Source organism: Protomyctophum bolini (genome assembly GCF_963924005.1).
Source record: "Protomyctophum bolini genome assembly, chromosome: 3".
Lineage (NCBI taxonomy): Eukaryota > Metazoa > Chordata > Actinopteri > Myctophiformes > Myctophidae > Protomyctophum > Protomyctophum bolini.
Genome location: NC_137864.1, coordinates 38,335,130 through 38,363,077, shown reverse-complemented (window position 1 = coordinate 38,363,077; position 27,948 = coordinate 38,335,130). Strand labels below are relative to the sequence as shown.

At 43.0% G+C, this 27,948-nt stretch overlaps 1 protein-coding gene across 1 annotated transcript in view; it reads left to right on the top strand.

The window, feature by feature from the left end:
* Nucleotides 1-27,948, top strand: part of LOC308312411 (glycine receptor subunit beta-like) — a gene marked incomplete at both ends in the record, with an annotated part of 66,202 nt that overhangs the window by 25,482 nt on the left and 12,772 nt on the right. Inside the window, 6 exons of the mRNA XM_080759017.1 lie at nt 16,813-16,922; nt 19,182-19,249; nt 19,614-19,840; nt 21,287-21,369; nt 24,367-24,504; nt 27,467-27,619. Coding sequence (XP_080615143.1) covers nt 16,813-16,922; nt 19,182-19,249; nt 19,614-19,840; nt 21,287-21,369; nt 24,367-24,504; nt 27,467-27,619 — 779 coding nt within the window. The remainder of the gene's footprint in view (nt 1-16,812; nt 16,923-19,181; nt 19,250-19,613; nt 19,841-21,286; nt 21,370-24,366; nt 24,505-27,466; nt 27,620-27,948) is intronic.

Here is a 27,948-nt window from a genome sequence, read left to right as displayed (position 1 = left end):
TGTAATTTTGTAGCTAGATAGTAAGGGTACGGTTTTGGAGCGAACCAGGAAACCTCTATCGAGAGACGTGTTCGGTTCCGAATTGCGGTTCCGTCTTCTCGAACCGTGGTTCACTTCAAGTCTCATAGAAAAGGGTTAACAAATGTATGTGGGTCCAACCGGGGCTGGGTGAAATGATTGCTCTGGACCGAGGAAATGCATATGGAGCCACGTCTGCTCTGAGTTGACAGCCCTGGCCATAAACTTGATTTATACTCTGTTTTACAACGCAGTCAATATCAGATGTACAACGCACCAGCAGAGCTTGGAGATCGGCTACTTTCCGTGTGATGCATGACTGCAGTAACAGCATGCTGTGTCTTCTTTATTGCCACTACAGGAGTTTCTTTCTTAAAATAACTTAAATTATCTTTATTTAAAGCCGCACTGTGTAACCTTTTTAATGAATACAATTTTATTTTGTCCAATTTGTATGTTGTGTCAAAGGTCATGTCTCACCTAGCTACAGGATCTGAAACAATTTTTTTACCTGATGGTCAAGATTAAATTCATCCTCTGAGCAAGCAGGCAGGCTCTGTTATCTCAATGGTGAAGAGATTTGCTTTCTTCCAAGTCGATGGAAGAAAGCCAACGAGTACACAGCCAAATAGGCCTGTCGCAATTATCACATAATTGCCTAATCACCGTTAATCCCAATTATTTTTGCCATAATCATCATAATCACTTCCATATACTGTATATTTTTTAAATAGAGGAAATAGCAGATCTAAGCTCAAAACGCGCTACACAATCGTTACTTGTAATTATTTTAGCCACAATTAATCATTCAGTGAAATGTCATAATCTCGACAGCCCTAGAGGGAACCCACGTCCACTTACTATCAACTCTGGAAGTGGTTAAGCAATGAAATCCGTTCTAACTCCCTAAGAATCGTTGTGTTGTTTTTATTTTGTGTCAACACATTGATTTCTGTCTTAGGCAGCCGTGCAGTAAACAGTTTGATGAACCTTGTGAGGCAGTCAGTAGGGAGAAATTACCCCCTTTGGAGTGATGAATCACCGTGTCTGCAGTGCATGTGGTTATTTATCAATAATAAGCCCTTCCATATAGCTGTCCACGCAGGCATGCACGCGGCAATACTCACCACATATGAACATACTATGAATCTGGCTCATCAACCTCTTGTAGTCCAAAGTTCTACAGTTTTACACAGAACATGATGCTTGTATACCAAAGTTCTACAGTTTAACACATAACATGATGTTTGTATACCAAAGTTCTACAGTTTTACACATAACATGAGGCTTGTATACCAAAGTTCTACAGTTTCACACAGAACAGTTCCGTGTAACTATTCCACAATCTCCGAATGCTATATAGAGTCTGGAACTACAGCTCCCGAAATCCGAGTAAGGAAGCTGCCATTTCAGTTCACGGAAATGTATTTTAAAATATCTTTAGAGCTTATTTTTATATTTCCTTTTCTGCTAAGCAAAAAGCTATATATGCTTAGATGTTTTTTATTTATATTAGGATAAATGTGCGCGACTGTAAAGACGAAGCGGAAGTGGCGAGGAGTCTCCACTTCCGCTTTATAGTTTACTCATGACAGCTCTTCCGTTGCTCCAGACTGTATGATGAAAGCATTTGGAAATTGCGAGAGGCAATAGTCTGGTAACGCAAGACTACACAACATAATGCTTGCAGGCCAAAGTTCTACAGTTTTACACAGAACATAATTCTTGTAGGCCTAAGTTTTGTCACACTTATTTATTTTTTAAAGAATAGCATATATGTTGGCTAATATATCTGCTTCTTCGGTCGTTCCCAATGCAGGGTGTAAGTGGGCTATATACTCTGCATATTTATGTTATATATTATATATATATATATATATTTTTTGGTTAAAGAAACGAGGACGTGCTCACACAAGATCAGCACTGCAAATAATACCCAATTATGAGACCAATGTAGTGAGTTATTGCTTAATTATACAAAACATTAAGTCATTAGTCATTAGCTATACACGCTTGCTTATTATTATGACGTAATAATCAGTAACATAATATTATTGTCTGTAAAGGAAGAACAGCTGCACCCCTTTATTCCAAGAACCACCCACATGATGATACATGAGATAATGATTAATCAATGATCATTAGTTGATGCATGTGCTTTCCATTTAGCTGTCAATTGCTCACAATCAATCATGGTGGTGCTTGATACGCATGGGGTGTAAGTGGGGTATATAGCTGCATCTACTCTGCATGTTTGAAAAGATGAAAAACATGCTTGAACATGCTTATATTATTATATATTGTATTTTATTCATGTTTAGTTTTGAACAACAACTGAATTGAAACAGTGCATGGATGGTTTTCAGTGTGGTTTTACCGCTCTTTGGAAACCTGTGCTTTGAATTGCATGCGTTGTTGCATGACTCATGAGAACACAGTGTGTATATAGCTGAGCGGCTCAGGAGGTATAGAGCAGCCCCTCCCCCGGGAATATAAAGGGTCCCAGATCACTCCCCATGCAGCCCCCTCCCCTGATTTAGTGTTGAAGTGTCCTTGAGCAAGACACTCGACCCCTAACTGCTCCCAACGAGCAGGTTGGTGCCTCACATGGTTTCCTCTGCTGTCACGTGTATGTGTGTGTGTGTGTGCGTGTGTGCGTGCGTGTGTACGTGCGTGTTAATGCAATGCACATTATAAAGCTCTCTCACAGGCTCTATACAAAAATGCTGTTGCTGCCGGGTGGAAACCTTGTATGTCCAAAAGCTTTTATAATTATACAAATGAATGAATAAATATAAATAAGGTAGTACAAATATAGGAGATATAGATTTCATCACTATACTTTTGTTTTGTGCAATACTCTTGTGTGACGAAATAATGCATTAATTTAGCCTACAGAGAAACGGCAAAACGAGTTGAAACATGAAGATACAGGGTTTATGCTCGACGGCAACGATTCACTGCGTACCATCATTTGATGGGTCTTATTCTGCCGACCAATGAGCTGTGTTGCCCAAATGACAGTGATGTGGTTATGGGAATAAATGCACGGCTGTTTGTTTTCAAAGCCATTAGCTTGTCGTTACCTCAGAGTCATAAATCATTCTGCACTCCTGCACGATGTTGGCCTACATTTGCGAGCTTCAAAGTGACACTTTTTTGTGAAAGCCCCAAAAACATGACTTTGACACGTGTTTTCTCTGCAGTATATATACTGTAGCTGAAGAGAGCAAGATTGTGTGTGTGTGTGTGTGTGTGTGTGTGTGTGTGTGTGTGTGTGTGTGTGTGCGTGCGTGTGTGTGTGTGTGTGCACATCACGCACGTGCACATGCATGTGTGACCCGACTGATATGCCCACATATTTGGATATCTCTGTATTTGTCAAATCCTTATCCTTTTATGCCCATATATTGGCATACTTGAGCTATCCTTTGACCAGGAATGCTAGACTGCGTTGTTGCGTCTGCCAGGGTTAACGCAACATAAGGGTCCATTTCTACATCTTTCCATCATTTAGCTGGTGACCACCCGGAACTCCCTCAAGGACCACCAATGGTCCCCGGACCACTGGTTGAAAACATTGATTTAAGTGGTTAAACGGTTGCTATACTATCTCATTTAGCCGACGACCCCCTGGGGGTCTCCGGACCCCACTTTGAAAACCAGTGATCCACATGGAGTCATATTTGTCACCTAAAAAGGAGACCTCACAAGGTTAAAATGAGATGATTTGCTCCTATGAATCACACACATGCACACACACATGCATGCACAGTTGCACACACGTACAGACGTACAGTTCTCTCTCTCTTGTGCTCTTCTCTTTAAGTGCTACGTGATCTGCTCCTACAGTATATACGCAATCTTCTGTGTTAAATGAAGGGTAAAATAGAACACGTTTCATTCCTGTGTGCGCGTGCGTGTGCTTGTGTGTGCGCGCCCTCATTCCCCAGGGCCTTTTCCTTGACTACTGTCCATACAGGGATTAGCCGTGTGTCAGTTTGAATGGCTGTAATTACTGTGCATGTCAGTTGGGTTAGGGGAATGAAATGTAATTAAACACTTACATAAGCCCTGTACCCGTGCTCTTATTAACATCAATCAATGCTGGCCTCGCGCAATACCATTCATATAAGATTGAATATAACCCTCTCTGAGCTACGCTTGATAAACCTGACCTGAGCAGTGTTCATCTCCAGATCTCCTCCACTATAAAGCTATGACGGAAAATGTCCGTCGAATAACTTTTTTCACTGACGAAAAGTTAATAAAAACTGAGCTCTGATGACTAAAACTAAGCCTCATATTATATATTTTACAATTCGGTCTACAAATCAGTCATTTTCATATAGTTGTTTGCCATCCAGTGTTGCACTGTTGATCTATACAAACCTCACAACGTGTCACGCTGCGGCACATTGTGACCTTGTAGATCTGCGAGCTTGTAGATCTGCAGCATGAAATATCGGGCAATAAATTGTATTCAAAATGAACCCTGAACCTGAGTTTAGATGTGCTTACTCCGCTTCCCTCTACTTGCCAAAGTATAGAAATATAGAATGTATAGAAATAGAAATTTCAATAAAAGTCCGGGAATTCAAAATGCACATTGTACATGAGTTGCGTTATTAGACATTCCTGCCTTTGAGCTTCTTCGGTAGTGCGTACTGTATTTATGAGCGTTGCATATTTGTCCTGTTATTGTCTTGTATATCGTTACTGGCAGAGCTGTGTAACTTATTTTGCCTCTTCTCTTGTCCAGTTCACACTTTAAAAGAGACTTCAGTCTCAATGTGTTTTTTACTGGTTAAGCTAAACTAAAGTTTTCAAAAAAGAAAAAAAAAAATTGAAAATACTCAAGTAAAGTACAAATACCTCAAACTTGTACTTACTGTAAGTACAGTACTTTAGTAGATGTAATTAGTTACTTTACACCACTGGTTGTGAGCTTGTACATCAGCAATGTTCTACCCAATGTGCCTCCCAGATTATCGTCTCAGGATGCACACGCAGATCCGACACCAAAGGTCCGACATGCGTTGGTCCGACATGCGTTGGTCCGACATGCGTTGGTCCGACATGCGTTGGTCCGACATGCGTTGGTCCGACATGCGTTGGTCCGACATGCGTTGGTCCGACATGCGTCCGACATGCGTTGGTCCGACATGCGTTGGTCCGACATGCGTTGGTCTGACATGCGTTGGTCCGACATGCGTTGGTCCGACATGCGTTGGTCCGACATGCGTTGGTCCGACATGCGTTGGTCCGACATGCGTTGGTCCGACATGCGTTGGTCCGACATGCGTCCGACATGCGTTGGTCCGACATGCGTTGGTCTGACATGCGTTGGTCCGCATAATATATGGATTTAGCCTGCATAATCAAGGATTGTACCCTGCATCATTATGGATTTAGCCTGCATAATGAAGGATTTAGCCTGCATCATTATGGATTTAGCCTGCATAATGAAGGATTTAGCCTGCATCATTATGGATTTAACCTGCATAATGAAGGATTTAGCCTGCATCATTATGGATTTAGCCTGCATAATGAAGGATTTAGCCTGCATCATTATGGATTTAACCTGCATAATGAAGGATTTAGCCTGCATAATCAAGGATTGTACCCTGCATCATTATGGATTTAGCCTGCATAATCAAGGATTGTACCCTGCATCATTATGGATTTAGCCTGCATAATCAAGGATTGTACCCTGCATCATTATGGATTTAGCCTGCATAATCAAGGATTGTACCCTGCATCATTATGGATTTAGCCTGCATAATCAAGGATTTAGCCTGCATAAATAAAGGATTTAGCCTGCATAATCAAGGATTTGGCCTGCATCATTATGGATTTAGCCTGCATCATTATGGATTTAGCCTGCATAATGAAGGATTTAGCCTGCATCTAAATGCAGGGGACCGCATCGGAGATAGGCTAACCCAGCCAGGCTGCCAGCCCATCAGTGCCAGTGCATGAGGCTGGTTTAGGCTGCACATTCATATTGACAGTTGACAGCCCTGCAGCGACTAGCGAGGTAATCTAAATAGATTGTCATATACGTGCATGGTCACGGTGTCATGAACGGACCACAGTGATAGACAGATAGACAGGACAGAATCAGGAGATGTTGCAAAACAGCAGCGTGCGTGTGTGCCTATTTGTTATTTAATTCATGGTTCACATGCAGGTTCAGGTTTTCGTTCACTAATATATTGTTGTAGCTATATTAAATGAATAAATACTTTAATAATTTAATATAGGCTACAACTAACAACACACAGCAGGCGCGTAGCGTGGATCAAATTATTAACTTGGCAAATTAGCATGGAGGGGGGGTGGTGCAGCGCATCCCTGGTCGATAGGTGTGAAGTATGAACGGTTTGGGGGACCATTTAAAACAAAGGCGGCTTGCATGCTGTGGTTTACTAACCAGAAATTTGCATGCACAAGGCTCGCCTCGAAGTTAAACTGGGCCAGCTCTAAACTGACTGGGCAGCTCGGTCCCAGGCCCGTGGCCCAATGGACCCTACGCCGTGACACACACACTGACAATTGCTTGCAATTAAGTATGTGCGTGTGTGTGTGTGTGTATGTGGGTGAGGCGGGCAGCAAGGCAAGCGAGGCGAGAGGAGAAACAGACAGGGTAGGCCTGCAGCTTTATTTAATTCATGCAGGTGTTCGTTCTTTATTTATTTAACACACCATGGGCTTGCAAGTTGCGCGTGCGTGCGTGCGTCTGTGTGTGTGTATGAGAGCTGAGAGGGGGGTGAGGCGGGGAAACGTTTTTATTGACCTTTTTCATCATGTAACTATGGTTTCCAAGGTCGTACTGCAGTTGTTCATGTCGCAAAAATGAGGGCGAGGCTTGATTTCATAGGGCGTGCCAGATAGATTTCAGCCGTCACATTTATTAACGTCGGAACGAAATTAAGGAAGGATCAGCTGTTTGCAATCACTTTATAAATGCTGTGGTGACATGGGTGTACTACGAAACCTACACTCAAATTTGGGGCAGATTTTACACTCAATTGATAAATGAGGGCCATCTTGAGAGCATAGGCTACAATGAAACCTTGATCGTGTCAAATGAAACCAAATGGACCCGTTCATTTGGTTTCATTTGACACGATCAAGAGTTACATTATTGTGAAACATCTGCATTACTTAATTTACAAAAAGTCTACATTAGAATATGTAAAAATAATTGTTTTGTTCATTTGCCTGTTATCTCTGCTATGGTACCAACGTCAATACAGCATGGAACTGTGGGAAAAATCTTTTCCAACGATAACACAATATTCTTTAGCTTTGTGTCTGAGTGGCTAAATGAAATGGTGGTCTGTAGCTCAAATGCAGAACAAAATAATGGACCTGGATATGAAAAGGGTTGAAAGTCAGTGCTGTAATGTACTGTACGTACCAATCCATTGGTTTTGTACTTGTGCATTGGACATGTTTGTGTCACCTAGAGTAGAAGTAATGTCAGGAGACCCTGCGGCATAGAGGAGTAGCAAGTAATGCCATTATCAGAACAGAAGCAGAGGGAAAAGTAACTAAGTACATACACTCAAGTATTGTATGCTACTTGGGTGCATTTTTGAGGAATCTTTGCTTTAGTTTTTCCAATTTTCAATACTTTTACTCCTCTACATCTCATCTCAAATATTATTGTTAATACGCACTTCAGCAATAGTATATAATAATGAGTACTTGAACTTTTCTTTTTGCTGTTTTACTGTTGTTTTTTTTTTACTATTATTTGAAAACTTTAGTTATTAGATACTTTGATTATTATATACAAATCATACATTAACCACATCAGCCCTATATACATTCCGGCCATTTGGAAATAGCCGATCTACAAGCTGTCACAACTCCAGAACTCCCATTTTCAAAATATGTTTATACATTAGAAAACTTGAAATGGCACATTATGCACGATGAGCACTTTTACTTTTGGTACTTAAAGTACATTTTGATGCCAATACCTTTGCACGTTGTGCATTTTGAATATTTCTATATTGCAGTATTTATACTTCGACTCGAGTACAAAATGTGAGTACTTCTGCTATGACCAGCACTGAGGTGAAGTAATTGTGCAGTGAGTCCCTGCAGCATGATGGCCAGTCTGTTCCCTCGTCAAATGAACATGTGGTTTACTTTACTGTACGGCCTATACGGCCTGGAGGTGCTGTGTGTGCTAATGAACAATGACCTCTATGTTTCTATAGGTGCTACTGTACCTCGCTGTGTGTGTGTGTGTGTGTGTGTGTGTTACTGTGTGTGTGTGTGTGTGTGTGTGTGTGTGTGTGTGTGTGTGTGTGTGTGCGTGCATGCACGTGTGTGTGTGTGTGTGTGTGTGTGTGTTATGGCCTACTGTAGCCACTCAAGCCCATAACATACCCTAATCTCAGTGAAACAGACCTGGGTTACAACCACAGTCCATATACCGTAAAAAGAATGGGCACAGTCAGCCCCATTGGTTTCTACAGACTGTTTGAACCAAGGGGCAAACCCGCTACGCTGGAATTGAAGCTCATTTCCTGGGTTCTCTTTCAGACTGCTGTTCCTATTATTGGCCTAGTGTCTGCCCAAAATTGAGTATTTACAAATACATTGGCAACAAAAATATACTTGCAGTATTACAGTAAAAGTATTCAACTTCAATCTAAGTCTGCAAAGTAACTATAGCTAAAGTTGCCAAAAAATAAGGCGGGACCAAGAAAGAAGACAATAAGCAATAAGAACAATAGTACAAATATGATTCATATAGGCTGAGTTGTCAGTACCCTGATTTGAACACATAAACTTGTGATCCATGGGAAAATACTTGGAACTGGGTCAACTGTGAAAACTATTTTGATCAAAGACCCTGGGAGGAGATAGATTCTAACTGTTTTTCATATAAGTCAAAATGGCAGGTGTTCTAAAGGTCAGAGGTCAAAAGTCAGACCACGAAAGTTGTTCGGCATGAGGAGACACATATGTGTATCAAAGTCCCATTGCCAACGGTCAAATGGTTCATGAGCTATGCGCGTTCAGAGTTAGCATTTTCAATTTAGTGCTACTGTATAGGGCCACCCTTTGGCCAATGGTCTTCGCATAGTCACCGTAAAGTAAAGTAAACGCAACGCAACATTGTACTTAAATACAGTACTAGAGTCAATGTACCTATACAGTATAGTTATTCCCTCATCTGACTCAAGGTCATTGAGTAAACGAAGAGAAGTCCTGACAAGGTCACGGAGAAGTCTAAATGGGGATTGAGTTTCGACCGTGTGGAAAACGCCCGGCTCAACGCTCCGGCTTGAATATTGACATTGTTATTGTTTATGTCCTCTGCCTCTCACTCTCACTCTCTCTCTCTCTCTCTCTCTGACAGGCACCATGGAAGCAGCGAGGAAGCCAGCGGTGTTCCTGTTGTTGCTGCTGTGCTGTTGGACACAATGGGATCCGACGGAAGCCAAGTACGGGAAAGGGAAGAAGCCAAAAGTTGTGTGTCCATCGTGAGTAACCGTAGACTACTTTATGAGTTTGTAGTGCACTTATATGACTCTACTAGTCTGTAGAGTTCACTATGTTACTATAGGCATATCACAATTATTACATAATCACCTAATCACAATTATTTTAGATAATCACAATCATTTTGCATAATCGTCAATCGTTTGCATGTTGAAAAATGTCCATACATTTTCAAGCATTTTTAAAAAAATAGCAGAAATAGCCGACACAATTCAATTATGAATTGCAATTAATTGTGTGACAATTAACCTTCAACTTAAATGTATAATCGTGACAGCCCTAGTTATTCACTGTTACCTGTTACTGTATCTAGTATGCAGCATTCACTATGTTACCTGTTATGTAGTCCTTAGTCTGTAGTGCCATCTGTAGTCTTCATATTTGTTTTATTCAGTCTGCATTGTGTTTTTAGTCTCCATTAGTCCCAACATGGTCTAGCCTAGTGTGTCTACAGTCTTCTAGTGCAGTGGTTCCCAAAGTGGGTCCCAGGGGTCCTTGAGGGAGTTCCAGGGCGTCCCCAGCTAAATGATAGTTTGGAACCAAATGGACCCTTATGGGTCTGTAACTCTGAGAACTATTTGAACAATTTTAGAATGTTTTAAAATAGTAAAAAACAAGATTAGGGTTAAGGGGTAAGGGTTGGCACAAGATATAGGGCTATAAGATTTAGATATTTAGTCGACTGTAAGACTAGACTAAGACTAAACAATGTTCAAAAGACAAAGGGAAATATCTTGCGCCAACCCTTACCCCTTATGCCTAAACATATTTGCCATTTTTACTATTTTGAACAACCTTTAAAATACCTCACAGTCTCACTCGCAATAAAGCAACAAATCAAATAACTTCTTTGAATATACAATTATATAAACGCAATGGACACAAGGAATTGACACTGTGCTGATAATAGCAAAATTACATGACATTACGAGACCTCTGAGCTGTGAATGTTCTGCTTCATCGAGGCAGATCCAACTCAGGAGCTCCGCTGTCCTAAACCTGCAAGTATAGGAGCAAATATAGGAGTCTGCAAAATGTATATTCGGTTGCGTGGCCGCAATATATAGTTTACGGATAGTGGAAGGTTCTAGACCCGCTATATGCGGGTAAGGCATGGCATACAGTACGTTATATATAGGGCCCTAAGTCAAAAACCGGAATTTGCATTCATAATGAAGACTGTATTCTAGCGTGCATATTTTCCTTGTTCACACTATGTTCTAGCATGCAGTGTCCATTGTTCCGTTTCAACAGTCCTAGTGCGTAGTCTGCTCTGCCTGCTGTGGGAGGAAGCCCAGCGCAGAGTGGAACCTCATTTGTAGCCCCGTCCGTGCCTGGTGTGACTAAATATAAATGAGCTCTGAGGGCAGATGGAGGGAGGTGATACAGAGTGTGTCACCACGCTCACAGCTTTGTCTGTGCTCAGCGTGTATACAAGCCGTCCCAGGTCACCCGTTCATCCATAGGCTGGGTCGCTGTTGTCGGGCAAGACAACCTTGTATCTCTGAGTCTGAGTTTCACATTGTTTTTTTTGAGGCCTTGTGATGTCAGCTGTGTCCCTTTGTATGCCCATGGAGATATTTGTTAGGCATGCCCAAATATGGAGAGGCCTCTTGTGGCGATATGGAGTCTGGCGCGGGGAGAGTCCTTTTGTCGCGGTTCTGGACAACCGTGGGTCCGGCCGACTCCACGTATGGGCTTAACTGTGACAGCAGGTTGCATTTACTATGACATCCCTGATGATGTCACGTGATGTCACGATGACCTGGCTGGGCACTATATATGGGGGCTGATGTCATGTGATGTCACGATGACTTGCCTGGGGTGACCAACCAACCAACACACACGCTGACGGGAAATGCTATAGATTCCATCGTTAACTGCGACCTGCGGTGGCAACAATATACATGGTAGATTATGTTACAATATAACGTATAACATTTTTATTATATTCTATGCCCTGAGCAAGCTTAATGGTAACAATATCAAATCCGGATTATAAAGAGACAAGTTATATAGTACAGCTTTAAGGCCCTACTTCATCATACAAGAGTGTCGCACGGAAGTTGTGAAAATAGCAGATCTACAAGCTCGTTGTGAGCTCGTAGATGGGCTATTTTCACAATTAAAAAAAGTTAAAACTAAAACTAAATACATACATACCGGTACATACAACATAATAAAAAGGGGAAGGGTTTTGGACATACAAGGTTTCCACCCATTTTTACATTTCATTATATATGGGACAATAATAGACACAGCCTCGAAGGTGAAAGACCTTTGGGATTTCAACAATTTCGCCTCAAGCGGCAATAAGAGGACGTAATCCCATTGGATCATGCCTGTGTTATTACCCATCAGTCATAGTGTTGCTGCTGTCTGGCAGAAACCTCTTATCTCCACATTTAATCATACAAACAAAGAGGTAGGAGCACACACCATATAGTGGGGAGGAGCTGACCGCAGGAGATACAACACACCATAGTGGGGAGGTGCACACCATAGTGGGGAGGAGCACACCATAGTGGGGAGGTGCACACCATAGTGGGGAGGAGCACACCATAGTGGGGAGGTGCACACCATAGTGGGGAGGAGCACACCATAGTGGGGAGCCATAGTGGGGAGGTGCACACCATAGTGGGGAGGTGCACACCATAGTGGGGAGGTGCACACCATAGTGGGGAGGAGCACACCATAGTGGGGAGGTGCACACCATAGTGGGGAGGAGCACACCATAGTGGGGAGCCATAGTGGGGAGGTGCACACCATAGTGGGGAGGTGCACACCATAGTGGGGAGGTGCACACCATAGTGGGGAGGTGCACACCATAGTGGGGAGGTGCACACCATAGTGGGGGGAGGTGCACACCATAGTGGGGAGGTGCACACCATAGTGGGGAGGTGCACACCATAGTGGGGAGGAGCACACCATAGTGGGGAGGTGCACACCATAGTGGGGAGGAGCACACCATAGTGGGGAGGTGCACACCATAGTGGGGAGGTGCACACCAGAGTGGGGAGGTGCACACCATAGTGGGGAGGAGCACACCATAGTGGGGAGGTGCACACCATAGTGGGGAGGTGCACACCATAGTGGGGAGGTGCACACCATAGTGGGGAGGTGCACACCATAGTGGGGAGGTGCACACCATAGTGGGGAGGAGCTGACCGCAGTAGATACAACTTTGACTTGAGAAAAGAGGCGGCACAGCTCGTAGTCACGATGCTAGGAACTCTATTAAACCAACGTTTGGGCAAACAGGTTGCCTTCTTCAGGGTATGATGATCTACAGTATGTAATCATGAATTAAAGCAGCACTGCATGTGTAACCTTTTTAACAACTATATAGCATACTATGTCCCACTAAATCAGGGGTTCTCAACGTTTTTGGCTGGAGACCCCCGGAAATGCTTTGGCCATGTCTCGCAACCCCCGCCCCGCCCCCCTCCCCACCCCCAATACAAATTGACTGCTACAATAACCTTAGTAATAGAGAAAATACATCATAAATAAATACTGAAACTAGATATAACCATTAAGGAAAGTTTATGCGTGCACTATGTGTACTATGTAAACTCAAAATTTTGGAGGACCACCCAAAATTATTTGGCGACCCACGGGTTGAGAACCCCTGTACTAAATGATAAAGTTATGTTTAAGCAATAACAATCATCCTTCCATTAATGTATAGCTTGTACAAATGTTGTAACTTTGGAACATTTCTTTTCAGTGAAAGTGTGTCTGTGGGTTTTATCAGTGTTGGAAAAGTTACTTAAAAACGGTAATATGTTATCTATTAATAGTTATTTAAAATATATTTATATTATTACTTTACCCCCTGCCAAAATTCACTAGTTACGTATCACTTTACTTATTTTTTTCTCGCCCCCAGTAACTTTTGTCCCCAAATGTCTAACACTACCCAGTTTGTTCCCGCCCTTCTACATCTAATACTATACACGTACAGACGTGTAGTACGCATCGTTTCCGTATCTTCAGTTAGGCTACTTTCCAACCCTGTGTTTAAAAAAAGACTACCTTGGATCCATTGGAACTAGGGATGGAGCTCGTTAATTTTTATTGACTAGTCCTTACCCGTTCTGAATATATGAACAGCAAATAAATATATAGTAAATCTATATATATATATATATATATAGAATATTAGTGGTCCATGACATGAAAATGTTTGAGAACCACTGCTCTGAAAGAACATTGGACAATGATGTTTGACAGTCAGCTATATTGTTGCTTATTGTAGATTTATGTTGGGATTTTCTGACTTAATCTGGCCTGTTAACATTTTCATAGACCTGGTTGCTTGTTTCCCTCTCAGTCAATGTGGCAACCCTGGTGATTGCCCAACACTGTTGTGGTTGCGTTCCTATGCTAATGTAGCTTAGCAACAGCTGTAAGCAGTAAGCTGCTGCGGTTTAAAAGTTTAAAAGTATTTTGCGCAATTTATGTCCCCGAATGTATGGATATGGATTTATGGCGCCATCGCTGCCTCTTTCTTTAGTAGAAGTGTTGACAGTTTAGCGTGCCTCTCACACGCGCGCGCACATTTAGTACATAAATCGTCTGGAAACGTCATAAGGATTGGAACCGAGAGGTGCCTTCGACGTCTGTGGACGTCCTAGCGACGTCCAAACGACACGGGGCGAGATAAGAATATTCAGAATTATTCCTTTTTTTTTTTTTGGCATTTCGCTTTTCGCTTGCCGTATGCTAACGCTCTGTGCAACTATTAGCTTGTCATTGACTCCCATGTTAGCGCGCTCTCCGTGGTGATAAATGGATCGATATGCTGGCGCTTCATTTCTGCTCCTCATCCGTCTCTCCCGCAAAATATGAACGCTTTTTGGAGCGTATATAAATATATTAAAAAAAATTGTATAGGGCACATTTTGTTGTGTTGCAGCGGTAGCTAGAGGAAGCATGCCAGTGGGGTAACGGTGATAACGGTGGCCTGTGATGCAGGTGTCGCTAAGGGACGTAGGTGCGAGGTTAATTCACTAATAAATTCATTATTAATCATTAATGTGTCAAATGGGAAAAAGGGCTCCGTTAAGACCTCCATATGATTATGGTCCATGCCTGTGTGAAAAGTGGGAGTGATTCGTGCAGTTAATGATGAGATAATTCGCTGTCAGTGACACACATTCATTCAGACATTCAGAGATTCGCTGAATTATTATAAGGATAACAAGCACCTTATCGATCAGGCTTATCGAGTCAGGTTCTTATCGAGCTCACTATCGAGCATTTTCTATTATTTTGTGAAAAGACGGGAGACAATATATTCTGAACAGAACCAGTATCTTTTACTAGAGGTACTTTTCTAACAGACGGAAGGCAATTGACCTTTTTGCCAATAAAATGTAAAGAAACTTTAAACGGACACTTTAAAAAGTGTAATTTTGTTTACCCTGACAGCGCTAGTTGGCAAGTATCAATAAACTTTTAGACTTGTATGTGCCAGCATGGATGATTACATTTATTCCGTGACCGTCTCTTGTCTTGGTTGTTTAAACATGACGTCATGCATGGGCTTGATAAAGCCAAATGAAGCTTATTGATAACGGGTACTCAATAAGCTTGTTATCAGATTGTTTCGGGTATCGGACCGGTTATCGAGCTCCATCCCTAATTGGAACACAGCTTCTTTCTTCCATTTCCTGAAAGGTAACAGCTTTGGACATAATGGTTTCCACCTGACTGCAGCGATATGAACATGGACCGTCATTCTTTGTCTCTGCCCTGCTAGCCAGAGGGGCTGTATTGCCTGAGTCATAATAGTAGTGCATGGGTGTTGCACGCCACAAAATACACGCGCACTGTGCATTGCAGCGCATCACATTGTGAGCTTAGATCTGCTATTTCGGGTTTGCAACACTGGCATGCTTGTATAAATCAGAGGTATAATAAGGACAGCTGTGTCGGTTGACCTGTCTGTCTAAAGGGCCATGATAACTATGACTCTGACTGTAATGGTTATTTTAATGTCCAGGCTGATGATACCATCTGTTGGTGGAAAGTATAACTAAGTACTTACAATATTATTTTTTGGTAAAACTTCACTTGAGTATTTCAATGTTATACTCCACTACATCTCAAGGGCAGCTTAGATGACCCAGTACACATACAGCTGGTTTATTGTCAGTTATTGTTGGATACAGCTGGTTAATTGCCACACGTGTGTGCGTGCGTGCGCGCGCGTGCGTGTGTGCGTGCGTGCGTGCATTTGTGCGTGCGTGCGTTCGTTTGTGTACAGATGCTTTAGGGCCTTTGAAATTGGTAGATCTTTTAATCAAATGGATAAAGCCAACACCAACAGTATTTATTTTATTATTAATTTCCCTATTGTCAGCATAAAATCCTACAACATGGCCAGGTCTTCTAGCTCCTATCCTGTAAGCTCGTGCACGTAGAATGTCATTGTTGAGTAAAAACCTCTTAACCCATTCTGAACGGGAACCCATTTTGGTGTTAGCATCATGTTGTGCTTTAGCTATTGAAAGAATAGCAGATCTACAAGCTCATAGCGCGCCACCGAGTGGCGCGCTACGAGCTTGTAGGTCTGCTATTTTTGAAAAATCAAATCAACGACTGACATTTTTAGAATCTGATCTCAGGTCAGAATGGGTTAATCAGACCAGTGTGTGTCCAGTAGAAACCTCGTATGAATCTGATCTCAGGTCAGAATGGGTTAAAGCCTGGTGATTATAGAACACGTCTCAGAGCTGAACTGGTTGCTATGGTCAGCGTAATCCATCACCGTGATGCATCGGGGCATTGCAATTCATCCAGGAGCCACTCTATGAATGGAAAGGATGTGGGCTGTGCTGGTTTCCCTGCACGCTGTGCATTGCTGTCTTTTCACCGTGAAAGATCCTGCCGTTGCCTTTGAGTCAGGACAGTGGTCTGGGGTCTCAGGGGATGGTGATTGTTGGATGACAAACCAAATCCTGATTTAGTCCTTTAGTCTTTTGAATATCACACCATTTAGTTGTAGTCCTATTTTAGGCATCTGAAATAATTTTGTCTTTTAGTCTATATAGTCTCAGTCGACTAAATATCAAATCTTAGTAGGCCTACTTTATACTTTTTGCCATTTTTTACTATTTTGAAAATCATTTTAAAATAGTTCTACTAGCCGATCTATATCTACACGTTGTGAGCTTGTTTTGGACACACTGTTTAGGAGCTACGACGATTTCACCCAACAGAGACGATTGAGGGCCTTATGTTTTCTCTGCTCAGTGACTTGCCCCCTGAAGAGATGGCCAGAGCCCACACCTCCAACTCCACCTCCAACATCATCCAACGCCTGATGATGAGCTACGATGCTCGGATAAGACCCAACTTTAAAGGTAAAGGACACAATGCTCCACTGTCACAATCCCCCCTGGGCAACCAGTAGTTGGTTGCACTTGATTGCGTGATCTCGTCAGTCGTGGTGATGTCATGTGTTAACGTGACAGTGAGTGAAAGTGCAATATACACTCAGAGACATATAGTAATAGATAGGGAGAGAGAGAGAGAGAGAGAGAGAGAGAGAGAGAGAGAGAGAGAGAGAGAGAGAGAGAGAGAGAGAGAGAGAGAGAGAGAGAGAGAGAGAGAGAGAGAGAGAGAGACAGGGGGGGGAGAAAGAGAGAGAGGGAGGGGGAGGGGAGGGGAGAGAGAGTGGGAGAGGGAGAGAGACAGGGGGGGAGGGAGAGAGAGAGATAGAGAGATAGGGAGAGAGACAGGGGGGGAGGAAGAGAGAGATAGAGAGATAGGGAGAGAGAGGGAGAGAGGGGAAGGGGGGAGAGATAGAGAGAGATAGGGAGGGGAGAGAGAGAGAGCAGGAGGTGTGTGTGCTTGATTTACTGGGCATGACGTGCTGCAAGCTACGATACAACCATATGTCGTGCACTGGAACTACTGTCCAAGAAGAACACGCACGCACACACACACACACACACACGCATGCACACACACGCACGCACGCACACGTGCGCGCACACACACACCCGTGCACACATGCACACGTGCACACACACACACACACACACACACACACACACACACACACACACACACACACACACCTGCACGCACGCACACACAATTATATAGTAAACGGGTTTGATTTCCAGTAATGTCCCATTGTACATCCTCATAACACAGCTATGTGTGAACAAATGCAACAATGTGGCATTCACTATCATTTCAGAGATATGTCATCAGCTTCCTCCGAGTTTCCATTTTTTCCATCATGCCAGCGGAGTGTAGGGAGAGGTGGTGTGTTATACAGCAATAACAGACTGAGTGTAGGGAGAGGTGGTGTGTTATACAGCAATAACAGACTGAGTGTAGGGAGAGGTGGTGTGTTATACAGCAATAACAGACTGAGTGTAGGGAGAGGTGGTGTGTTATACAGCAATAACAGACTGAGTGTAGGGAGATGTGGTGTGTTATACAGCAATAACAGTGTGTGTGTGTGTGTGTGTGGCTTCATGGCCAAGGAAATAGCAACCTCTCCCACATAGCGTCTGCTGTCCATTGGTGCTGAGGTAACTGTAGCTGCTGTCCATGGTGCTGAGGTAACTAAAGCTGCTGTCCATGGTGCTGAGGTAACTGTAGCTGCTGTCCATGGTGCTGAGGTAACTGTAGCTGCTGTCCATGGTGCTGAAGTAACTGTAGCTGCTGTCCATGGTGCTGAGGTAACTGTAGCAGGTCCTACCCCCCCCCCCATGAGACTTACAAATCCCAAATGTTTATAAACAAATCCCAAATGTTTGTAAACAAATCCCAAATGTTTATAAACAAATCCCAAAATGTTTATAAACAAATCACAAATGTTTATAAACAAATCACAAATGTTTATTAACAAATCACAAATGTTTATAAACAAATACCAAAATGTTTATAAACAAATCCCAAATCCCATGAGACTTGGTCCTACCCCCCCGACCATGAGACTTACTACAGGTCAACTGGTAGTGGTCCTACAGTAGCTGCTGTCCATGGTCCTGAAGTAACTATAGCTGCTGTCCATGGTGCTGAAGTAACTATAGATGCTGTCCATGGTGCTGATGTAACTGTAGCTGCTGTCCATGGTGCTGAAGTAACTGTAGCTGCTGTCCATGGTGCTGATGTAACTGTAGCTGCTGTCCATGGTGCTGATGTAACTGTAGCTGCTGTCAATGGTCCTGAAGTAACTATAGCTGCTGTCCATGGTAACTGTAGCTGCTTGTCCATGGTCCATATATACAGTAGCTGTAGCCCTCCATTGTCATGAAGTAGCTATCACTGCAGCTGCTTGGGGCAATGGTGCACCAGTCTGGATGTTATGTTTGTTGTATCCACAGTCGACCTACCATCTAGGCAATCTTGACTGTGCTAAGCTCCACCTAGCTCTACTCTGTCTCTGACATTATGGGGCTCAGAGACAGAGTACTGAGTCATACTGTATGCTTCTTGTTTCATGAATGTGAATGTAACCTTACTGCACTCTATTACCCGCTGTGTCCTTGTGTGCTCTCCTTTATGTGGACATCAATGCACTGTTAAATTGTGTGTGTGTGTGTGTGTGTGTGTGTGTGTGTGTGTGTGTGTGTGTGTGTACATGTGTGTGTGTGTTTCAGGTATTCCAGTGGAGTCCAAGGTAAACATCTTTATTAACAGCTTTGGTTCCATCCAGGAGACATCCATGGTGAGTTTTTGCACGCACGCACGCACGCACGCACGCACGCACGCACGCACGCACGCACGCACGCACGCACGCACGCACGCACGCACGCACGCACGCACGCACACACACACACACACACACACACACACACACACAATGTACACACACAAAGTACACATGCAGAGTACACACAAAGTACACAAACGCACACACAAACATGGGCACGTACACACAGACACACACACAAACATGCTTGCACGTGCACACACACTATCCAGCAAAATCAATTATTATAAATTGGGCCAATTTGTATACACTGTTTGACTTACTGAACACTCCAGATTTGAATAACACTCTGTCTGTCTGTCTGTCTGTCTGTCCGCAGGACTACAGAGTGAACATATTTCTGCGTCAGAGGTGGAACGACCCTCGCCTGCGTCTCCCTACAGACTTTAAGGCCGAAGCGTTGACTGTGGACCCCAAGATGTTCCAGTGTCTGTGGAAACCCGACCTGTTCTTCGCCAACGAGAAAACTGCAAACTTCCACGATGTCACACAAGACAACATCCTGCTCTTCATATTCAAGAACGGTGACGTCTTAATTAGCATGAGGTAAAATCAATGGTTGAAAAAGTACTCATAATTCTTACTTGAGTGAAAGTGTCAATACTGCAATTTTACTGTAGTAAAATTCTAAATGTATTTGAGTAAAAGTACAAAATATTGGCATCTACATGTATTTACAGCATTCAGGGGAATGCACTAAGCAATAAGAAGAAATAATGAATGTATTAATGAATACAGCCATGTTATGTGCAATGCAATTTAAATTAAGCCTGCATGAGGTATAAGGTTCAAACCAGGGACCTTCAAACTGAGAGGCAGACACGTAACTGACTGAGGTCCATTGATTGTTTCAATTGTAGAACGTTCCACGCAAATTCAAACAGGTTTGAGTGTTTTTCAAACTGCTCAAAATGGTGGAACATATAATGGTGGAGTTTACTGATCAAAGAGACATATGTGTTCCTCATGAGTTAAGGCACATGTGTAAGCAAGTTTCATGGCTTTAGGCCAAATTAGGCATGACTTATGCCTCTTCAAAGTTTGCATTTTCAAACGATTTATAGCGTCCCCCGTTTGGCCAATACAAGTAAGATTGACTTCAGTTATATTTGTAATGACCATAGTGCAAAATGTCATAAAAAAATGCAATTTTCAATGGCTGATCTCAAAACCTTTTATTTAGATATTGGTCCAAGGTGTAGAAAGTGTTGTGCACATTGTGCAAAAATCCCAGGAGGAGACAGATTTTAACAGTATTTCATATAATTCAAAATGGTGGGATATCTAAAGGTTAGAGGTCATAGGTCAAAGTGACAAATTGAAGTTTGGTAAATAGACCATAGTACCATATATAGTACCATATAGCTGAGTTTGGTAAATAGAAAGAAAGGAAAAAAAAGTGATCCAAACAAACTCCAGCCAGTCCGATCCAATGCTAAAGGATTCATAAAAATGCATCTATCCCTGATTTATTTTCCAAAATTGCGCTTTTGGTGAAAACAAGCCTTATTTAACCCCCCCAGACATGCACATTTTCAAGGTTAAAACGAAAATAAATAAAAGTTAAAGTGTCAGAGTTGTTTCTGTAATGTATCACTGTCTGTCTTCTAATTAAATCATTGTGTGTGTGTGTGTGTGTGTGTGTGTGTGTGTGTGTGTGTGTGTGTGTGTGTGTGTGTGTGTGTGTGTGTCTGTGTGTGTGTGTGTGTGTGTGTGTGTGTGTGCGCGCGCTTGTGTGCGGTTCTCATGTGTGCTGTTGCTGTTGTTGTTTTTGCTGTTGTGGTATTTCTCACTGTGCGCACGTGTGCACATCTGTGTGTGTAATTGTTATTGTGGTGATATTTGGCACTGCTCGTATGATCGTGTACACATCTGTGTATCGTTGTTGTTGTATTTGGCACTGTACTGCATGTGTTTGTGTGTGCATGTGAGTTTTGTGTGTGTGCGTGTGCGTGCATGTGTGTGTATGCATGCGTGTGTGTGAGAGTGCAGGCTTTCAGTGACCTTATCATGTCCTCTGGATCTCCAACTGTTTCCCATGGACACACAGCACTGTAAAATGCAACTGGAGAGCTGTGAGTACACACCACACACACCACACACACCACACACACACACACACACACACACACACACACACACACACACGTGCTCATATTGACACCGCACATGCAACGGGGTGTGTAATGCGATTACAGGAATCAACAAGTATTGATGTCATCACACACACTCCTGATGATGATTAATTCTAATCAGACCTAACATGAAGTAGCATTGTGCTGCATCAGCACACACCCACACAGGCGGCCCCTCCCTCCCTCCATCCCTCACTCACTCACCAGTCAAACGAGTCTTATTAATGAATCCTGTTTTGGGCCATATATTATACGCCTACATTTCAGCTTAAAGTCATACTGTGTAAATTAAAACATATATAATGACCAAATAAACAAATGTTATATTTGATAACTATCAAGTGAATGAATGAATGAATCCAATCCAATCCACTTTATAGCACATTTAAAACTCAACAAAGTGCTGCAGGAAAATAAAAGCTATATACATACACTGTAGCTAAAATACAGAATGTGTCACACAGTCATGACTTTAAGCAGAATAGACTGGATTTGAACGACTTTGAACAGCAACATCTAACCTGCGAGTAGCATTCTCCGAAAAGAGCCAATCTATAAGCTCACAACGGGTTGCAGCGCCACGCCTTGTGAGCTTGTAGATCGGGTGTTTTCGGCAAAGACGTTTGGCATAGAGGGGAAAACACGGAGCAGACCAAGTACAGAGCCAACTCGGGTCCAATTGACTAAGTACAGAGGGTCAAAAGAGTTCAAACATCAAAGGTTATGGAGGAGAACTGCAGTCTTATACAGCGCTGTGTGCCCATGGGAAACTGTTTGAGATCCAGCTCAGATCCAAAAGGAGGCTTCTTCTTCTACTCGCGCGTGACAGGGCTGTGCGCGCGGCACAACCCGGGCCGGTGCACTGGTTCGAGATTTCAAGAATCAAGAGGGTGTATTTGTACACTCTCTCAGGCAGGTACAAGCAGTGAAATATGTGTGTTTGTTTGTGTGTGTGTATGTGTGCGTGCGTGCGTGCGCATGTGCGTGCGTGCGTGCGTGCGTGTGTGTGTAACCAACTAACACTTACAAGAGAACGGCATCATGGCATCATGTTGATAATAGTGCTGATAAGTTATTTAAAATATTTTGTCTTAAAAAAGAGGATAAAGAATGGAATTGACAAAAATACAGGTAAGACAGACAGGTATTGGTAATACCTCTTTAGCAGCAATGGGGAGTGTGTGGAATATGTGTCCCGGCAAATAATTTAGCATCTAGACAGATGTAGGTCTATATAATGAGGTACATTTGTGTGCAGCCGAGGCCCCCTTGTTAACTCTCAGTGTAGCTCTGTTCCTGGTCATATTATTCTCATGCTCATTTTGTGGCAAAAAAAATATTTTGACAAACATTTCCACCAGAAGCCAGCATGGCTTGTGGTGGTTGCTCACAACCCTGGGGGGTGGAGCCAATAACTAGACAGTGATGGCCCCTGTCAGAAATTAGGGTCGGGATCCGGAATCGGAGGAATTGGATCCAACACTGAGGAACCAGGAATCTGGAACCGTTTCCAGAACCGGTTGTATCATGCTGTCAAAGCTGGCATGGGGAGTGATTGACTTCACGTCTGCTATGCAATTACAATACCCGGGATTCTCAAGAGGGTCCCTGTATCTCACTTTAAGAATCAGTGAGGTAAGTGTTGTAGCATGTAGAAGGATTTCAGGGTCGTCTCTGACATCTGGGATTTTCTCAGCTGTCTTGAGGTGATAAAGTTGCCGTTCTCACCATGTTTACCATGTGTCCCTGTGTGCGTTTTGCAAGTCCACCCCTCAGTCATCTCTCTAGACAGATTCTGCTCTGTCTTAAAGAGTAGTTCAAATTATTACTCACCCCATGGAGACTTTAATTCATGGATATGTCTTTTTGGTTTGTTTGTTTGTTTTTGTCACATTCCATGTCCACCGTTGATCAGGAGGGGAGTGGATATCTGTATGGATGTCCACCGTTGATCAGGAGGGGAGTGGATCTCTGTAAGAATGTCCACAGTTGATCAGGAGGGGAGTGGATCTCTGTAAGGATGTCCACCGTTGATCAGGAGGGGAGTGGATCTCTGTAAGGATGTCCACAGTTGATCAGGAGGGGAGTGGATATCTGTATGGATGTCCACAGTTGATCAGGAGGGGAGTGGATCTCTGTAAGGATGTCCACAGTTGATCAGGAGGGGAGTGGATCTCTGTATGGATGTCCACAGTTGATCAGGAGGGGAGTGGATCTCTGTAAGGATGTCCACAGTTGATCAGGAGGGGAGTGGATCTCTGTAAGGATGTCCACAGTTGATCAGGAGGGGAGTGGATCTCTGTAAGGATGTCCACCGTTGATCAGGAGGGGAGTGGATCTCTGTAAGGATGTCCACAGTTGATCAGGAGGGGAGTGGATCTCTGTAAGGATGTCCACCGTTGATCAGGAGGGCAGTGGATCTCTGTAAGGATGTCCACCGTTGATCAGGAGGGGAGTGGATCTCTGTAAGGATGTCCACCGTTGATCAGGAGGGGAGTGGATCTCTGTAAGGATGTCCACAGTTGATCAGGAGGGGAGTGGATCTCTGTAAGGATGTCCACAGTTGATCAGGAGGGGAGTGGATCTCTGTAAGGATGTCCACCGTTGATCAGGAAGGGAGTGGATCTCTGTATAGATGTGCATCCTGTGCGGTGCATTCAGCTTGCCGAGAGTCCATGGGAACACCACTGTGTTCGGGGGAGGGAAGCTGATTGGGAGAGGGTTGATGTATAAAAGCAATTCCTGACAAACTGCTAGCCTAGCCACCGGCTTCTACTCCAACTCAGCACAGCTGATTTTTATTTTTGATCAGGTGTACCGTAATGCTTGTTTGAGCACAGGTAGAGAGCCTTCTCAACCAATCAGATTGCTTCGTCTGTGCACTACCTGCTGTATAATGTATATTGAATTAATGTATATTTATGTATATATTTGTAGTTGGTTATACCACCAGTGATCTGGTCTTCGATTGGCAGTCAGATCCAGTCCAGATGGATGAGATTCAGCTTCCACAGTTTGACATCAAACAAGAAGACATCATCTATGGCAACTGTACCAAGTTCTACCAAGGAACAGGTATTTAATACACAATGTACTACTAGTTTACCTACAGTAATACTACCAAGGAACAGGTATTTAATACACAATGTACTACTAGTTTACCTACAGTAATACTACCTAGGAACAGGTATTTAATACACAATGTACCACTAGTTTACCAAATACCACCTAGGAACAGGTATTTAATACACAATGTACCACTAGTTTACCAAATATTACCTAGGAACAGGTATTTAATACACAATGTACCACTAGTTTACCAAATACTGCCTAGGAACAGGTATTTAATACACAATGTACTACTAGTTTACCAAATATTACCTAGGAACAGGTATTTAATACACAATGTACTACTCGTTTACCAAATACTACCTATAGGAACAGGTATTTAATACACAATGTACTACTAGTTTACCAAATACTACCTAGGAACAAATACACAATGTACTACTAGTTTACCAAGTACTACCTACGTAGGAACAGGTAATTAATACACAATGTACTACTAGCAAATACTACCTAGGAACAGGTATTTAATACACAATGTACTACTAGTTTACCAAATACTACCAAGGAACAGGTATTTAATACACAATGTACTACTAGTTTACCAAATACTACCTAGGAACAGGTAGATAGATACACAATGTACTACTAGTTTACCAAATACTACCTAGGAACAGGTATTAAATACACAATGTACTACTAGTTTACCAAATACTACCTAGGAACAGGTACTTAACATAGCATGTACTACTAGTTATGACCAAAGGAAATCACACATTTCCCGTCGGTGTGTTTTTGTCACGCCTACATATATGGTCACGTCTCGTGTCATCACACCTCCATATATGGTCACACCTCATGACATCATGCCATTCATATATGGTCACGCCTTGTGACATCACACCTCCATTTATGGTCACGCCTCGTGACACGTCACGCCACCGTATATGGCCATCTCCATACCATATATGAAGATCACGACACTAACCTCATCTAACCCTGGATATCCATACATGGAGAAGACTGGATCATCACCTAGATTTGCATATAGCCGGCCAGCAACTCTACATCTGACCTCAAACCTCAAACCCTTAGATCTCCATATATGGAGTTTACCTGTTTTGACATTCCATATGTTGATCCTACCCCACCTATCCTTCCTGTTCTGAAATTCCTGCATATTTTCACCTCATCCATATGTTGACCTCATCATATGTGAGACACCCTCAGGGTGTCTTACTGGTTTACCAAGTACTACAAAGGAACACAGCATGTATAGTTTACCAAGTACTATAGGAACAGGTATTTAATACAGCATGTACTACCAAGGAACAGGTATGTATTACACCATGTACTACTAGTGTACCAAGTACAGGTATTTAGCATCTTGACCACTTAAACCCCTTATGATTGACTCAGGGCTGTATGCTAGGGTCTTCTCTGTTTTCTGTTATTTTGGGGAAAGCGTTTTGCAGAAAATAGCATATAGGACAAGCTCCTGCACAACGCGTTGGTGTTGTGAGCTGCTCGGGCTGCTATTTTCGGCGAAGGCTGTCTCCACAATATGGACGCTGACGGCATGAAATTATTATGTTTTGTCACATACTCCTAGACAATATCTGTGGTCACAGTGGAGATATAATGAACAATATATGAATTCCCACACATTGCGTGATTCCATCAGAAAGCTGATATATGATTCCCACAACGTACGTTCCTCCAACGCGCACCTGATTCATTATGGAGACACTGCTGGGCTGCTGCTCTGTTGAATGGAATGCAAGATGACAGCCGAACAGTGCATCACAGCCGCCCTCGTTTAAAAGCTGAACGGCATATTAAAATATGTATCTGAATACATTTGAGGTGAGGAATAGGTAACGTGGTGACATAAACGTGCTTCAGGACTGCTTCTCAGCTGTCTCTCTCTCTCTCTCTCTCTCTCTCTCTCTCTTCTCAGCTGTCTCTCTCTCTCTCTCTCTCTTCTCAGAGCTGTCTCTCTCTCTCTCTTCTCAGCTGTCTCTCTCTCTTCTCAGCTGTCTCTCTCTCTCTCTTCTCAGCTGTCTCTCTCTCTCTCTCTTCTCAGCTGTCTCTCTCTCTCTCTCTCTCTCTTCTCAGTTGTCTCTCTCTCGCGCTGCACAAGGGGATAAGAGTAGCTGCATTTAGATCCCATCGATCATATAGCCCAAGAGGACGGTATGGTTGGCTGACACTGCGATTGGTTGAGACACAACCAGCCTCCGTTTCAGTAGCGCGCTATGAGCTTGTAGATCTGCCATTGTTCAATAGCTAAATTATAACACCAAAAGGGGTTCCCGCCAAAAATGGGTTTTTAATAAAGGTACTGGGTTGCACACAGTGGCAAGAGTTTTATAATATCTCTACATGATTGTCACAAAAGACAAACATTTCGGCTACCCAGCCTTTGTCAGCCTTCCTATCAGTGGTTACTTTCTAAAGTAACTTTGTTAATCCTGTTACGTTTATATAAGATTACCCACTGGGAAAAGTAACATGTTAGTGTGACAGTTGTGGATGTTGTGGAGCTGTGCTGGGCTTGCTTCACCATGATTAAATTGATGTCGATCTCCTACTTTCACCAATAAATCCCCAAAAAGTGTAAATACTTAATCCACAGCCTTGTTAAAGGATTAGCCTGAATCTGACAAGTTTCTTCAAGCACGTCTTGGAATAGTTTGTTTGGTATATCCATATTTTATTCCAACTCATACTCATAGTGACTGGCGAGACTAAAAACCAACAGGACCAAAACAAAGTGATGACGAAAAAGCAGACGACAACGGAATGTAACAAGAATGACCATGCACTTTTGTCATTCACCAAAAGTGGTGACCTATTCAATACAGATTATGTTTAATTTTTTTTGGGGGGATGTGTTTGTTTGACGCTGTGGTGAGAAAGCAGAGCAAGCCGTTAACAGTGTCGTCTCTCCCTTCTCCTGCTCCTATAGGATACTACACGTGCATTGAGGTCATTTTTACCTTGCGTAGGCAGGTGGGTTTCTACCTGATGGGTGTGTACGCCCCCACACTGCTCATCGTGGTGCTGTCCTGGCTCTCCTTCTGGATCAACCCTGATGCCTCCGCTGCCAGGGTGCCTCTAGGTAAAAATACACACCCACGCATGCACGCACACACGCGAGCACACACACACACACACACACACATGCACAGTGGTGGTGGAGTACATGCTAAGTACTGTACTTATTTGAACTTGAGTATACTTTTCCCACCACTGCACACACTCACACGCACGCACACACGCACACACGTGCAGTCTCTCACACACACACCCACACACACACACACACACACACACACACACACCTCAGCATGTTGACCCATGGGACCTTCAATGTGTCCAGGATGTAAACAAAGGCTGTCTGGAGGGGCGGAAATACATTTTGTAAACGCTATCATCGGTTCTTTATTG